At 43.6% G+C, this 16,368-nt stretch overlaps 1 protein-coding gene across 5 annotated transcripts in view; it reads right to left on the bottom strand.

Annotated features, from left to right (window-relative positions):
• COL14A1 (collagen type XIV alpha 1 chain) overlaps positions 1-16,368 on the bottom strand; it is a 230,700-nt gene that overhangs the window by 108,330 nt on the left and 106,002 nt on the right. For all 5 annotated transcript variants that reach the window (XR_008702439.1, XR_008702440.1, XM_055546785.1 and 2 more), the window contains 3 exons: positions 15,824-15,973; positions 12,349-12,465; positions 706-852 (listed from right to left, as the gene is read on the bottom strand). Coding sequence is in view for 3 of the 5 variants with exons in the window: in XM_055546785.1 (XP_055402760.1) it covers positions 706-852; positions 12,349-12,465; positions 15,824-15,973 (414 nt within the window). In the remaining 2 variants the exon portion in view is untranslated. The remainder of the gene's footprint in view (positions 1-705; positions 853-12,348; positions 12,466-15,823; positions 15,974-16,368) is intronic.

The raw sequence follows: 16,368 nt of genomic DNA, 5'->3' as shown, positions 1-16,368 counted from the left end.
GCCCATCGTCCGCCACCTATTCGGACACCAGTCCTTGAGGAGTTCAAGTTTAAGTTCAAGACCCTGAGTTGCGGACACACAGGTATCGCCCAGAATTCAGTACCATCAAACCACTTCAATGCCTGTGGCCTCGAGGTCAGGAATCTTGATTAAAAGGATACTAAGCAGTTGCCAGCTTCCTTGCCATTTAGAATATGTAGAAAGTGCTTCGTTTCCCTTTTATACTCTGCCTTTCCCTTGCGCGCGTCAGATTTCTTGCCAACTTGGAAAAAGCATCAGAGCCTCTTGAGGAGGCAAGGCCAGGGCTGGCCAGCTGGCACACTCTGGCTCCATCCCCACCCTCGAGGCTGGAGCGCTGCGCCATTGTTTCAATGTCAGGACCCCCGTCTTACACTTCATCTCACACGCCACGCACCACAGATGTTCCTAATGGAAGCCTCACAATAGGGGCCATTGTTCCCAGCACTTTGCCGGCCACAGTCCCCTGTGACAAACGGCGGAGATGGGGATCCACACAGAGCCGCCAGCGGGCCACGGGCAGGGAACTCCGGGCTGCGTACAAAGGGCAGCGTTTGTCTCACAGATATTCCAGGGCCACTGGCGAACGCTTTTATAGATGGAAGAAGGTTTCTGAACCAAAACCACATTCCTAAAATACTGTTTGTTCACGGATACAGAGATCAAGAGAGAACGCCTTGGACTTACGTGTTTTTCCTGTTACGCTCACGCTGGGTCCCTCCATCTCCTGGAGCTTTGTGTAAACACTGATTTTATATTCTGAATCAGGCTGAAGTCCATAGAAGCAATGCCTGTTTGTCCCGCCACCCAAAGTGGATTCTTGCTTTTGTGTATCTATAATCAAAACAAAACATATATGAACAAAACATACATACAGGAATTTTTAAAAATAGCCACCAATAGATGATTTGCTTCTAAAATACTCAGTACGTAAGGCCTATTCAGATAGCTCCAGAATGAATTAAACCTGTTTGAGTGATTGTATCTTTTTTAAAGAATTAATATATCCACTGTTTTTCTTTAATAGTTGAAAATTGAATTTTATATGTTCAGAAATGAGATTAACTAGGAAAAGGCTGTTGAGGACCTAACAAACAGAGAATTGTTCCTGTTTATAATTATATGCACACATCCGCACTGATCTTTTGGACAGGTGTGGAGGTGAATATATTATTTTTTAAAACTTAGGATTCCCGATATGATTGAGAGCTTATTTTAGTACCAGGCTCTGTGTGTGCGGGCTAAGCGTTTTGGTCATGGCCGATGCTTTGCGGCCCCAGGGACTGTAGCCCACCAGGCTCCTCTGTCCACAAGATTCTCCAGGCATGAGTACTGGAGTGGGTTGCCATGACCTCCTCCAGGGGACCCTCCCAGGCCAGGGATCGAACCCAGGTCTCTCACGCTGTCTCCTGCACCGACAGGCAGATTCTTTACCTCAAGTACCACGAGGGAAGACCACCAGGCTCTGTGCTCGGTGTTTAATGATAAAAATACAACAAAGGTAACAATGGCCAACGTTTGCTCCGCACTCACCACGCACCAGGCACTACTCAGAGGACTTCACATGTATTCATTCATTTGATCCTTATAACTATCCCCAATTTAAAGACAAGAAACTGAAGACCAGAAAAACTAGTAGTTTACCCAAGTCCATACACAAAGTTGCTGAACTAAAATGTAAATTCCAAACTCAGAACTCCAGTCTCAGAGGATGTCGCTTTAATTTCCTTTAATGTACCATGTGCAGTGCTAAGTCCCTTCAGTCGTGTCTGACTCTGGACCCCATGGATTGCAGCACGCCAGGCCTCCCTGTCCATCACCAACTCCCGGAGCTTACTCAAACTCATATCCATTGAGTCAGTGATGCCATCCAACCATCTCATCCTCTGTCGTCCCCTTCTCCTCCCACCTTCAATCTTTCCCAGCATCAGGGTCTTTTCCAGTGAGTTAGTTCTTCACATCAGGTGGCCAAAGGATTGGAAGTTTAGCATCAGTCCTTCCAATGAATATTCAGGACTGATTTCCTTTAGGATTGACTGGTTGGATCTCCTTGCAGTCCAAGGGACTCTCAAGAGTCTTCTCCAACACCACAGTTTTAAAGCATCAATCCTTCAGCACTCAGCTTTCTTTATAGTCCAACTCTCACATCAATACATGACTACTGGAAAAACCATAGCTTTGACTAGATGGACCTTTGTCAGCAAAGTAATGTCTCTGCTTTTTAATATGCTGTCTAAGTTGGTCATAGCTTTTCTTCCAAGGAGTAAGCGTCTTTTAATTTCATGGCTGCAGTCACCATCTGCAGTGATTTTGGAGCCCAGGAAAATAAAGTCTGTCACTGTTTCCATTGTTTCCCCATCTATTTGCCATGAAGTGATGGGACTGGATGATATGATCTTAGTTTTCTGAATGTTGAGCTTTAAGTCAACTTTTTCACTCTCCTCTTTCACTTTCATCAAGAGGCTCTTTAGTTCCTCTTCACTTTCTGCCATAAGGTTGGTGTTATCTGCATATCTGAGGTTATTGATATTTCTCCTGGCAATCTTGATTCCAGCTTGTGCTTCATCCATCCTGGCATTTTTCATGATGTACCCTGCATATAAGTTAAATAAGCAGGTTGACAATATACAGCCTTGAAATACTCCTTTCCTAATTTGGAACTGGTTCTAACTGTTGCTTCCCGATCAGAATACAGATTTCTCAGGAAGCAGGTCAGGTGGTCTGGTACTCCCATCTCTTGAAGAATTTTCCACAGTTTGTTATGATCCACACAGTCAAAGGCTTTGGCATAGTCAACAAAGCTGAAGTAGATGTTTTTCTGGAACTCTCTTGCTTTCCAACAGATGTTGGCAATTTGATCTCTTGTTCCTCTGCCTTTTCTAAATCCAGTTTGAACACCTGGAAGATCACAGCTCATGTACTGTTGAAGCCTGGCTTGGAGAATTTTGAGCATGACTTTACTAGCGTGTGAGATGAGTGCAATTGTGCGGTAGTTTGAACATTTTTTGGCATTGCCTTTCTTTGGGATTGAAATGAAAACTGACCTTTTCCAGTCCTGTGGCCACTGCTGAGGTTTCCATATTTGCTGGCATATTGAGTGCAGCACTTTCACAGCATCATCTTTTAGGATTTGAAATAGCTCAACTGGAATTCCATCACCTCCACTAGCTTTGTTCGTAGCAATGCTTCCTGAGGTCCACTTGACTTTGCATTCCAGGATGTCTGGTGAGTGATCACACCATTGTGGTTATCTGGGCCAAGAAGATCTTTGTATAGTTCTTCTGTGTATTCTTGCCACCTCTTCTTAATATCTTCTGCTTCTGTTAGGTCTATACCATTTCTGTCCTTTATTGAGCCCATCTTTGCATGAAATGTTCCCTTGGTATCTCTAATTTTCTTGAAGAGAGCTCTAGTCTTTCCCATTCTATTGTTTTCCTCTATTTCTCTGCACTGATCACTGAAGTAGGTTTTATCTATGGACAAATCCTGATTTTTTAAAAATGTAATTAAAATAATGCCATCTGTTGAATGGAATCTGAAATTTACTTTTATAATTGTCAGTCTTAAAGAACTTCAAAAGTGAACTTTATAATGTAATGTTTAGTAATATATTTCTTTGAAACAATATAGGTCTACCTCAATATTTTCTTGATTAGATATTATACAAAATGATGACATTGGAACTATTTAAAGTGTTTGTGAGATTTAAATTGCTGTGAAAGGAACTTAAGAGTAAGAAAATACTAGTAAACCCTGCCTTCTGCTTGGCTGATATCCAACTTCAGCCTTGGGTTCCTGGGCTCAGAGCCCTATAACAGCCGCTGTATTTTGACCCTAAGCACTCCGGAGCCTCCTGCAGGCTTCTGCGAGCCACCTGTGATACAAACACTTCCCAAATCCTACGCATGGATCATCTCTACCTATCTCCACAAAAAGCTGTGAGACTCTCCAGGAATTAATTCTAGAAATGTACTTTCTGTCATTTCTTCTATTTCTCATGAATACCCATGCACTTTATAGACCCTTGACAACAGAATACAAACAGGTTTCACTGCTGCATAACAAAACCAAACCTACAAATCATTGGAAAACTGGAACAAGCACTGTGAAATTAATAGCAAACAGTAACAGGTTGCTCCCAAGGCTAATGAAGAGGGGTTACATGAATCGGGGTATATCCATTTTGCTTTTGGCATGTATGATTCACGGCTTTGCCTTAAAGAAAAACATTTAAACTGATCAAATAATGACTAATTTCCTTGCCCCCTTGTGCCAAAAGCCAGAAGTTAAATTTGGGTTTTTTTTGGAACAAGAGGGAAAATCTGTCATTGAGCATTCATTCTCATGAAGTCATGCTAAATACATTCTTTGGGTGACCGTCATGCCACCAACTTGACTCCCAAGTGTCTCAGGAGTGGTTACTGAGATCTACAAGCAAAGAAGGTCCCAGATCCAGTAAACTCAGTTGGAATTTGATGATACATGCTTTCCATTCTCTGGGTCTTTCAAATCATGTGACCCCAAAACATGGAATCAGTGCTTCAAAAAGTTGAATCTTGGGAATAGGCTTCGTTTTGTATGATCTTTTGTTTTGGGATCCAGTCCCTAATAAGGTAGGCTCTCCACGATGCTGCAATTCTCTATTCTGGTTAATAGATGACAGAGAACTAGACATTTCAGTACCTAAAGACAGAAGACAAGGTGAGCATCTTTGAAACTTAGGAAAAAATCAGGCTAAAAAGAAATTTACCAAGTTAATGGGATTAGGGAGGGAATACAGTGTGAGGTACATATCTGTATCCAACCTCAGGTGCCACGTCAATTCAAAAACAGCTGGCAGAGAGACGGGACTCTGCAGCATCTGTAGAACTAACGGAGGCTCTCGTGGGGTTCCGAGGTACTCAAAACCAGCCCAAAGCCTCTGAAACTCTGGTCTGTCCTACAATTAACCAAAAGCCTACAATTTAATTTGGAAAGTCTAAAGCTTGACTCAAAAGCAGATTGGATTTCACTCTCTAGAGAGGACTTGATCCTTCTGGTAATCTTTTCTTTTTTTTTTTTTTTCTTCTTGGCTATGAAAAAACTGTCATAATATTTACACGAGTAGAGGACAGCTGTTGTTTTTGCCTGTTTTACATCTGATCTTTCTTTCGTTGAACCCGACCCTGGTCTTTTGACTTGGGAAGGCCTGAGTAAGAACACCCACCTCTCCCCAGACACAGGCTGAGCAGGAGCCAGGTCTTACTCGCTGTTGAGTCCATGCATGTATTCCATGATCTCAGTGACAGATTCAGGGGGATGCGACCCCAAACAGGGCCAACATGACTCAAGGTCCTGGACTTTTGTGGGAATTACTGAGAGAGAAGAGCTTCCTTCTAACTATGACAGCGAAGCTGAAGCTAGGAGGATGTACATCTGGACTTGACCGGGCCGGCTCTCCATCTGGCTGAGAAGGAAGGCGGAGGGGAGAGGGCGGGGGATGCGGTCCGGCTTCCCCTCGGCGAGGGCGTCTAAACCCCGCGGCTTCGATGCGCCTGAGGCAGACACTGGGGGACGTCTCGGTGAGCGAGGCATGGGTGACCTTGCCACCCGAGTCCCTGTTATTTGTGCTTCTTACCATTTACAAACAAAGCAAGCACACCTGAATGATACAGCCTTGCTGCTTTATTCACAAACTCCTTGGAGATTTATAGGTATGACCACAGGTAAAGTCCTCAAAAGAAGTCATTTGGGAAAAACGGAGGCTCAGAGAAGAACACTGACCAGCTGTCGGGATAGAGCAGAAGCAAATCTACTGACTTCATCTCAGAGTAAAAGTGCATGAGATCGGACACGGGGGATTCAAAACAGAGAGAGAGAGAGAGAACCACCCCACACAGTGGGAGTTTGGCAGTGCGCACACGTGTGCCAAGTCGCTCTGTCCTGACTCTGTGTGGCCCCGTGGACTGCAGCCCGCCAGGCTCCTGTCTTCATGGGACTCTCCAGGCAAGAACACTGGAGCGGGTTGCCATGCCCTCCTCTAGAGGATCTTCCTGCCAGCGACTGAACCTGCGTCTCTTCCGGCTCCACACTGGCAGGCGGGCTCCTCACTACTACTGCCGCCTGGGAAGCCCAGGGGTTTGGCAGAGGCATTCAGAAATAAGCCAGCCTGGGGTAAGGCTCTTCTCTATCATGCGGAGAAACGGGGTCCCGTTTCTCTCTAATTTCTCCTCTGGTTGAAGCGGACGGACTGACATTTCTGCAGAGACAACACGTGTAGCCAGCGGGAGGTGTTACAGAGGTGAAACAGTGGAGCCCGGGGACTCAGGCACCCAGGAGGACGGTACATCTGATCACATGTCCAACAGCAGTGATCAGGAATGATGATCACATCGTTCTGTGAGATAAAGAAACTCAACCTAATTCTTCCCCAGTGCAAAGTGGAAAGACTTCAAGGCATGAATTAGGAGGTGGGGATTAACATATACACAGCAATATACATGCAACAGATAATCAACAAGGACCTACCTAGAGCACTCAACACTCTGTAATAACCCACGTGGGAAAAGAATCCAAAGAACAGATGCATGTATAACTTAATCAGGTGGCTGTACACCCAACACAAACATGACATTATAAATCAACTGTATTCCAGTATACAATAAAAAAAAAGTGTAAAGACTATTCCCTACCCTAAATTGTGTAAGTTAAAATATTTAGACATATTCCCCACATTAACTCCCCACCCCTGCCTATCAATTAGAATCTGTTGCTGTCTAGTTGGTTAATAATATGCAGCTGGACACCTGAGTGAATAAGATGTAGGCTAATTGGGCTCATAAATTGCTCAGCTATAACTGCTGATGAAAAATAAACTGAACAACACTTTTGTTCATTCTTGCTGAATTGAGACTGTTGAAGCTCAGCTTAAGAGGTTTTTGGCAGCCTGAAAATAATCCTGGCGAAATACAAATTAATTTAACTGGAAGATAAGAAGGAAGCGGGGACTCTTATTTCTAGTAAAAATACTTGGCTTCAGCGAGAGCTTGTGTGTGTGTGTGTGTGCACACGCTCAGTCGCTCAGTCGTGTCTGACTCTTCGCAGCTACATGGTCTGTAACCTGCCAGGCTCCTCTGTCCACGGGATTCTCCAGGCAAGAACACTGGTGTGAGCTGCCATTTCCTCCTCCAGGGGATCTTTCCAAGCCAGATATCGAACCCACATCTCCCGCATCTCCAGAATTCACAGGAGGATTCTTTAAACTGAGTCACCTAGGAGGTCCACCAAGAGCTTATTGAGGTTTTAAATGACCAGATCAATGTTATCAGACACATCAGTCACATTATTTGATAAGAATCCCAATGCTGTTTGTAAAAGCATTTAATAAAAAAAATACACTGATGGATTTCACTAATTTCTTGATAAAGACAGTTTTGATATCTTTATGTCAATCTGTATAAACATGATTTTCAATGAAAGCTAATGAATATCTACAGGAGCATCTGTCCCATTCTGTCAACTTCTTAAATGGTATCATAGATAAAAATATTCTGGGGTAATTTGGACGTGTGATTTTTATAGTTCCTATGTTGCTAAGGCTTAACAAGTACCACCAAATGTGATAAATGTCAACTGTTGTATATTAAAGTATATGACTCAGCTAGTCTTAAAAAGATATATGAAACATAACTCCTCAAGATTTTATAGGTATTGTCAAACAGTTGCATATCTTTCATCTAATTCTGCTTCAGTTCAGTTCAGTCGCTCAGTCGTGTCCGACTCTTCGTGACCCCATGGACTGCAGCATGCCAGGCCTCCCTGTCCATCACCAACTCCCGGAGTTTACTCAAACTCATGTTCATAGAGTCGGTGATGCCATCCAGCCATCTCATCCTCTGTTGCCCCCTTCTCCTCCTGCCTTCAATCTTTCCCAGTCTCAGGATCTTTTCCAAAGAGTCCGTTCTTCGCATCAGGGGGACAAAATATTGGAGTTTCAGCTTCAGCATCAGTCCCTCCAGTGAATATTCAGGACTGACTTCTTTTAGGATTGACTGATTGGATCTCCTTGAAGTCCAAAGGACTCTCAAGAGTCTTCTCCAACACCACAGTTCAAAAGCATCAATTCTTCGGCACTCAGCTTTCTTTATAGTCCAACTCTCACATCTATACATGACTACTGGAAAAACTATAGCTTTGACTATACGGACCTTTGTTGGCAAAGTAATGTCTCTGCTTTTGAATATGCTGTCTAGGTTGGTCATAGCTTTCCTTCCAAGGAGTAAGTGTCTTTTAATTTCATGGCTGCAATCACCATCTGCAGTGATTTTGGAGCCCAACAATATAAAGTCTTTCACTGTTTCCACTGTTTACCCATCTATTTCCCATGAAGTGATGGGACCAGATGCCATGATCTTCGTTTTCTGAATGTTGAGTTTTAAGCTAACTTTCTCACTCTCCTCTTTCACTTTCATCTAGAGGTTCTTTAGTTCTTCTTCACTTTCTGCCATAAGGGTGGTGTCATCTGCGTATCTGAGGTTATTGATATTTCTCCTGGCAATCTTGATTCCAGCTTGTGCTTCCTCCAGTCCAGCATTTCTCATGATGTACTCTGCATATAAGTTAAATAAGCAGGGTGACAATATATAGCCTTGATGTGCTCCTTTCCTTTTTTGGAACCAGTCTGTTGTTCGATGTCCACTTCTAACTGTTGCTTCCTGACCTGCATACAGATTCCTCAGGAGGCAGGTAAGGTGGTTTGGTAGTCCCACGTCTTGAAGAATTTTCCACAATTTGTTGTGATCCACACAGTCAAAGGCTTTGGCATAGTCATTAAAGCAGAAGTAGATGTTTTTTTGGAACTCTCTTGCTTTTTCAATGATCCAACGGATGTTAGCAATTTGATCTCTGGTTCCTCTGCCTTTTCTAAATCCAGCTTGGACATCTGGAAGTTCATGGTTCATGTACTGTTGAACCCTTGCTTGGAGAATTACTTGGCTTGTGTGTGAGATGAGTGCAATTGTGTGGTAGTTTGAGCATTCTTTGGCATTGCTTTTCTTTGGAACTGGAATGAAAACTGTCCTTTCCAGTCCTGTGGCTATTGCCAAGTTTTCCAAATTTGCTGGCAAATTGAGTGCAGCACTTTCACACCATCATCTTTTAGGATCTGAAATAGCTCCACTGGGATTCCATGACCTCCACTAGTTTTGTTTGTAGTGATGCTTCCTAAGGCCCATTTGACTTCGCATTCCAGGATGTCTGGCTCTAGGTGACTGATAACTCCACCATGGTTATCTGGGTCATCAAGATCTTTTTTGTACAGTTCTTCTGTGTATTCTTGCCACTTCTTAAAATCTTCTGCTTCTGTTAGGTCCGTACCATTTCTGTCCTTTATTGTGCCCATCTTTGTATGAAATGTTGGTATCTCTAATTTTCTTGATGAGATCTCTAGTCTTTCCCATTCTATTGTTTTCCTCTATTTCTTTGCATTGATCGCTGAGGAAGGCTTTCTTATCTCTCCTTGCTATTCTTTGGAACTCTGCATTCAAATGGGTATATCTCTCCTTTTCTCCTTTGCCTTTAGTGTCTCTTCTTTTCGCAGCTATTTATAACACCTCTTCAGACAGCCATCTTGCCTTTTTGCATCTCTTTTTCTTGGGGATGGTCTTGATCCCTGCCTCCTGTACAATGTCACGAATCTCTGTCCATAGTTCATCAGGCACTCTGTCTATCAGATCAAACCCTTGAATCTATTTGTCACTTCCACTTATAATCATAAGGGATTTGATTTAGGTCATATGTGAATGGTCTAGTTGTTTTCCCTACTTTCTTCAATTTAAATCTGAATTTGGCAATAAGGAGTTCATGATCTGAGCCACAGTCAGCTCCCGGGCTTGTTTTTGCTGACTGTATAGAGTGTCTCCATCTTTGGCTACAAAGAATATAATCAATCTGATTTTGGTGTTGGCCATCTGGTGATGTCCATGTGTAGAGTCTTCTCTCATGTTGTTGGAAGAGGGTTTGCTATGACCAGTGCATTCTCTTGGCAAAACTCTATTAGTCTTTGCCTGCTTCATTCTGTATTCCAAGGCCAAATTTGCCTGTTACTCCAGGTAGCTCTTGACTGCTTGCTTTTGCATTCCAGTCCCCTATAAAGAGGATATCTTTTTTCAATGTGGGTTTCTAGAAGGTCTTGTAGGTCTTCATAGAACCGTTCAACTTCAGCTTCTTCAGCATTATTGATCAGAGCATAGACAAATTACTGTGATATTGAATAGTTTGCCTTGGAAACAAACAGAGATCATTCTGTCATTTTTAAAATTTCATTCAAGTACTGCATCTCATGTAAACTCCAGGAGTTGGTGATGGACAGGGAGGCCTGGTGTGCTGCAGTCCATGAGGTCACAAAGAGTCGGACACGACTGAGTGACTGAACCGAACTGAACAGCATTTTAGACCCTTTTGTTGACTATGAGGGTTACTCCATTTCTTCTAAGGGATCCCTGCCCACAGTAGTAGATATAATGGTCACCTGAGTTAAATTCACCCATTCCAGTCCATCTTAGTTTGCTGATTCCTAGAATGTCGACGTTCACTCTTGCCACTTCCTGTTTGACCACTTCCAGTTTGCCTTGATTCCCGGACCTAACATTCCAGGTTAAGCATCCCACAAAACCACCACAAAATCCAAGTGATTTGTCCTGACTTTTCCTTATTCAATGTTTATTGCAGATTAAAGCCACTCCCATATGCTTAGCCGATGTCTGGCTAAAGGGACCTTTACAGGATCACACGCAGGGAATTAAGGAATTAGTGGCTTATTAGCAAGCCTGCGGAGACAAAGCCTTGGTCAGTGTTGGCAGAAATCTCTTCTTGCGTTTCTAATATTCTATCTGGTATTTTTAGCTCATTTCCAGCACTCTACTAAACTCTCAGTACCTTACTAAACTATGCTTTCCACTTCCTGGATTAGATTAAAAGTGAGATTTCTGCATTTTAAATGTAGTTATAGCCAGGGATGTGTGCTACTAACTAAAGACAAGTCCCATCCACACCTGAAAAGTTAGCCCTTTCTGCTTTTTTAAGTGAGGAAACCATTTATCATTTATCCAGACATAAAAAAACAGTAACAATCACGAGGACTTCCCTGGTGGTCCAGTGAATAAGAATCCACCTGCCGGTGACAGGGACACGGGTTTGATCCCTGGTCTGGGAAGATTCCTCGTGCAGCAGGGCTTCTAAGCCCATGAACCACAACTACTGAACCCACGCTGCATGTCCCGAAGCCGGAGTGCCAAGTCTGCGCTTCACAAGAGACGCCACCGCAAGAGGCCCGCGCACCGCAACTAGAGAGCAGCCTCCACCTGCAGCAGGTAGAGGAGAGCCTGCCAGCAGCAATGAGCTACTCGATTGCTTTAAAATTAATGACCTTATCAGCAAATGTGAAAGGTTAAAAAATGCCATCTGGAATTCTGTAATGTTGGCTCTGTCCCTGCCCCCCAAACAACAACATGATCTTTCCTACTGACAATGCAAATCTGATCAAAGAAATTTTCATTATTTGATCCCATCTTCTGAATATTATTCATGCTGATAATGACAAAACAAGATGAACAGTTCCTGGAAATTCATTCTTGGGGAATCCATATTTTGTTATTGTTCTTGATACTTTTAGTAAAAATAAGCAGACATTTTAAGAGTTTCACCTTTGAAGCCAAATCCCAAACTGTAGATGAACTTGAGAGCCATGATGCTAATGTACTGCCCACAGATACATCATTTCATCTCCTGATGAGAGTTTGCTGCTTATCAATTCTCCCCAAAAATAAAAAAAAAATCACTGAGAGGAACACTGAAGTCAAGCCTAGATCTGCACAGATAAAGACCGAACAACAGCACCGGGCAGTTTAAAGCGTGTTATCAGCCTTGCCTAAGCAACTCCCACCACCACAGCACCCACATTTCCTGGCTGCTTAATATGTGCAAAGCACAGCTGCAAATATCTTACACAGATTGTCTCATCTCAGTCCTCACAGAATGCCCCAAGATCCACACTACGGTTCTACCTATTAACCGCAAATGGGAAAATGGAGACTTGGAGAGATTACATAATTGGCTTAACTGCCCTCCTGACTCTACGTCCTGCACGATTCACAACGTAACATTGCCTCCTCAAGCAGAATGCGTTTGTCTAAGTTCGTCGTGTGTCGTCCATGGTAACTTGCACAGAGCACACGAGTGCATGACAGAAGCGTGGGTGACGGTCACACTTACCCTGGCGGGATTCTAGGACAACCCTGACTTGCACAGAGCACACGAGTGCATGACAGAAGCGTGGGTGACGGTCACACTTACCCTGGCGGGACTCCAGGACAACCCTGTAGGCGGTGGCATGGCGCTGCACTTGCCAGCGGGCACACAGGCTGGTCGTTTGCACCGCGTCTGCCTGAAGGTCGGTCACGCCCAGAAACACTACAGTGAAACAGAAGCACGACTCAGTCACGCTGCAGACAACGCCACAGTCATCCCCAAGTCCGAAATCAACACGGGCAAAATTTGAATTCAAGGTCCCACAGCCAGCGGTAGGAAACCCACAAAGTTACACAAAGGATAGCAATTTTATGACTTTAAAAAGCAGTTGCAGAATGTGATGTATGATAGGGTTTGTCTGTTCCCTGTAAAAAAAAAAAGAAAATATATGTCTGGAAAAAGCCAGTTGTGATGGATGGTGAAATTATGGGTGATTTTAAATCTTCCCTCTTCATTAATTTATGCTTTCAAAATATTTCACAATTAATATATAATACTTTCATAATAAAAATGTTAAACACAATATATACTCATCAACTACTGAAAGAAAGCCATGGTTTAAACAAAAGGGAGGAGCAAAGAGGACAAAAGAGAAATTACTCAAACAGGAGCAGCTCACACCGGCTGGCCCTCAAAACACAACTGAATGAGAGTGAGCAAACTTCTGAAAATTTAAAAAGGAAAAATTGAATACAGAAAACAAAAAATGATTAAAAATACATGAATTCTTATTCATCTTAGAATAAACACAGTTATATACAAAAGTCATTCACAGGGAGTTTATTTGAAGAAGCAGTAAAAATACTGTTTCTGCAATTGAGGACTAAGGATTCAGTGTTTACCACTTAGATCCAACCAGAAAGAGCAGAAAATTAACAATGTTTACTTTTTCTAATGACCTCTGCCTTCATCCACATCATTCTCTTGTACTTCTCTTTCAGTCACTTCATAAAATTTAAAAATAGCTTAAAATTATTTTTCAAGATGGTAAAAATAATCTGGACTAGTAACAATTTGCATCATGACATTGTTCCTTTTTGTCGATCAGCAAAGGAAGACCATTTTTCCTAAGGCAATGAAACAATTCTCTCAAAAAAAGGAAACCAATAATGACTTATATACCCACACTAAATTTTAAAAATATCGTGAATCAATTTATTTTCCATTTTACAGGGTTTTATTATTCTTGGGAGAAAGAGAGAAAGCAAGCCAATCTAATTTTTACCTTAAGGATAGATGATAAAACAATTCAATACTTTCATTATTTTAAAATACATTTGGAATAGTCACATTTATTAAAGAAGAGAAGACGGATGAAACAGAAGGAGGGGAGCCAAGAAAAGAGGACAGAGAGACAAGAGAGAGTAAGAAAAGAGAGCAAGAGAAAATCAGGGACAGGAGGACTGGCTCAGACAGGCATCTGGAGAGAAGAGGAGGACGAACTAGGGGGAGGCGATGAAGGTGGGCAACGCACGGGGGACTCACAGGGCTTCTGAGGAAGGCTGCTGGGCGGCGAGGGGGCACAGCTCACGGAATCACGGGAGGCTTCCCTGGGGGCTCAGAGGGTGAAGCAGCCGCCCGCAGCGGCTCCATCCCTGGGCCGGGAAGATGCCCCGGAGAAGGGAATGGCACCCCACTCCAGCGTTCTGGCCTGGAGATGGACAGAGGAGCCTGGCGGGCTGCAGTCCGTGGGGTCACAAAGAGTCGGACACGACTGAGCAACTGACAGTTTCACTTCATAGTACCTACAACACTGTCATTCCAATTGCCAAGTCCAAGATCAGAGCGGCATGCCACAGGCTTCCGAGTGCTGTTGAAGAGAGACACTGCTTCTTTTGAGATTAGGTGGATCCCATATCTAGCTTTTTAATTCTAAAGATTTCCATAAAAAAGAATTCAGAAAGCTTCATCTAATGAAAGGGCAGAGCAGGGGACGACAGAGGATGAGACGGCTGGAGGGCATCACCGACTCGATGGACGTGAGTTTGAGTAAACTCCGGGAGTTGGTGGGACAGAGGATGAGACGGTTGGATGGCATCACTGACTCAATGGACGTGAATTTGAGCAAGCTTCGGGAGTTGGTGATGGACAGGGAGGCCTGGCGTGCTGCAGTTCATGGGGTCACAAAGAGTTGGACACGACTGAGGAGCTGAACTGAACTGAGCCCCTATATAAAACCCACGTGGCCAGACACAGGTGGCCTGGGGTTTGGTCCAATATATGCCTCATACTTACAAAAGTCCTTTCGTTGGAATAATTTTTTGATTAGCGAGAGTGAGAGATGACCCAAATTCACAAAGCAGTCATCACAATGAAAAAAGTGGTTATTTGCCAAGTGCCTGCCATATAGTAGATCCTTTGTATGTTATATCTTTAGTCTTCCCAAACAGTCTATAAACAGTTATTACTATTAATATTATATCTTCATTTTAGGGTTGAGAAAATGTGGGCTCAGAGAGGTGAGAGGCCTCAAGGCCTTAGCTAATAAGAAGAATTATGGTTTACACTTCTGATTATATCATGACTAACATCAAGTGTGGGCCATGTGCTTTTGATAACACTCGGGGTAGTTTCAGTCATCCGACAGCCAAACCATTTTTATTTTGGTCATTTATGTATTACCTTTAATGTGTATTAAAGTGAAAGTGAAAGTCACTTGGTCGTGTCCAATTCTTTGCGACCCCATGGAATATACGATCCATGGAATTCTCCAGGCCAGAATACTGGGGTGTGTAGCCTTTCCCTCCTCCAGGGGATCTTCCCCACCCAGGAATCGAACCGGGGTCTCCTGCATTGCAAGTGGGTCCTTTACCAGTTGAGCCACCAGGGAAGCAACATGTATTAAAAAAAACTGGTTTTCTGTTGAGAGTTATTATGTGGTTTTTGAAAGCATTTAAGTAAAAACAAAAAAAACTGTAAGTTGATTTAAAGAAATATATTAAACAGATGGTGTGGAAGCATAAGAAACAGCAGGAATATGGCACATACATGCCGGAGTCTGGAAAACACTGTATTATGCCACGGGTGTCTGTGAGTGATGTGTGCCAAGGAGAAGTCCCAGATGCTGTGCAGACAGCATGCAAGCCCTTAAAAGACAGAGAAGGAAGGCTTTCGAGTGGTGCAAGTATCTTTAACGGACAGAGTGAGAGGGGGGAGAGGGGCAAAGGCTTTGACAAAGGCAAGTTTCCCCTGGCTCAGCTTGGACTGGCTTTGACCACATCAGGTTATATGGGCTGGATGGAAAATTTCACCTAATTTGAAAAATACCAACAAAGACTTTCCAGAAGGAAATCCCATCCGCCACCATCAAGTATGTTTTAACGCCGGCTTCTGACATCCTGCCTGCCAACTAGGACTCTGAACCACAGCCCTGAGTAGGGAGCACACCTTTCTTTCCATGAGGCACCATCCAGAAAGGGCAACACTGGGGAAAAGAGACACTGACTGCTGAGCTGCCGCAGGGCCTAAGTTACAGAGAAAAACAAAGTGCAGAACCACATGCGGCAGTGGCCAGGCTTACGTGTTTTCACCACGCCGGTCAGAGCGTCGCTGAAACCCGAAGCCTGGGACGCGAATATTTTCACGTTGTAGTCCATTCCGCTGAGCAGGTTTGTGATGAGGATGGTGTTAATGTTAGCTCCCACGAACGTTTCCAGGGTTGGGCCAGCAACTAAAGGAGAAAGAGTGCATTTCAGTTGCCATAGAATAGGGAAAAAGAGAGACACTTCTGAACTGATTGTACGTATTCCACTGTGCTTCAGATTGCCCAGGAGACACTCACAGAGTGGGGCTTGAATCTAGCCCCGTTACACTCCAAGACTTACCCACCTCCCTGACTCCCAGGCTCGGGCTCCTTCAAGGCATCTAGCCCTTTTCTTAAATATAGTTCTTTCCCTAGAGCTACCCAAAGAAACTGGTTCCCCTCAGCGTCCACCGTATTGTGAGGCCTTCAGGGTGGAGCCGCCAGGATGCCACGGGCTTTGGGCGCGTGATGAAACAGGAGTCATTCGGGGTTAGCCCACCTCAGACACCAGCTTTGTCCCCAGAAGGCATTAAGTTGCCCTA

This window comes from Bubalus kerabau, chromosome 14 (assembly GCF_029407905.1).
Source record: "Bubalus kerabau isolate K-KA32 ecotype Philippines breed swamp buffalo chromosome 14, PCC_UOA_SB_1v2, whole genome shotgun sequence".
NCBI classification, from domain to species: Eukaryota; Metazoa; Chordata; class Mammalia; order Artiodactyla; family Bovidae; genus Bubalus; species Bubalus kerabau.
This window is presented reverse-complemented; position numbering and strand designations above follow the sequence as displayed.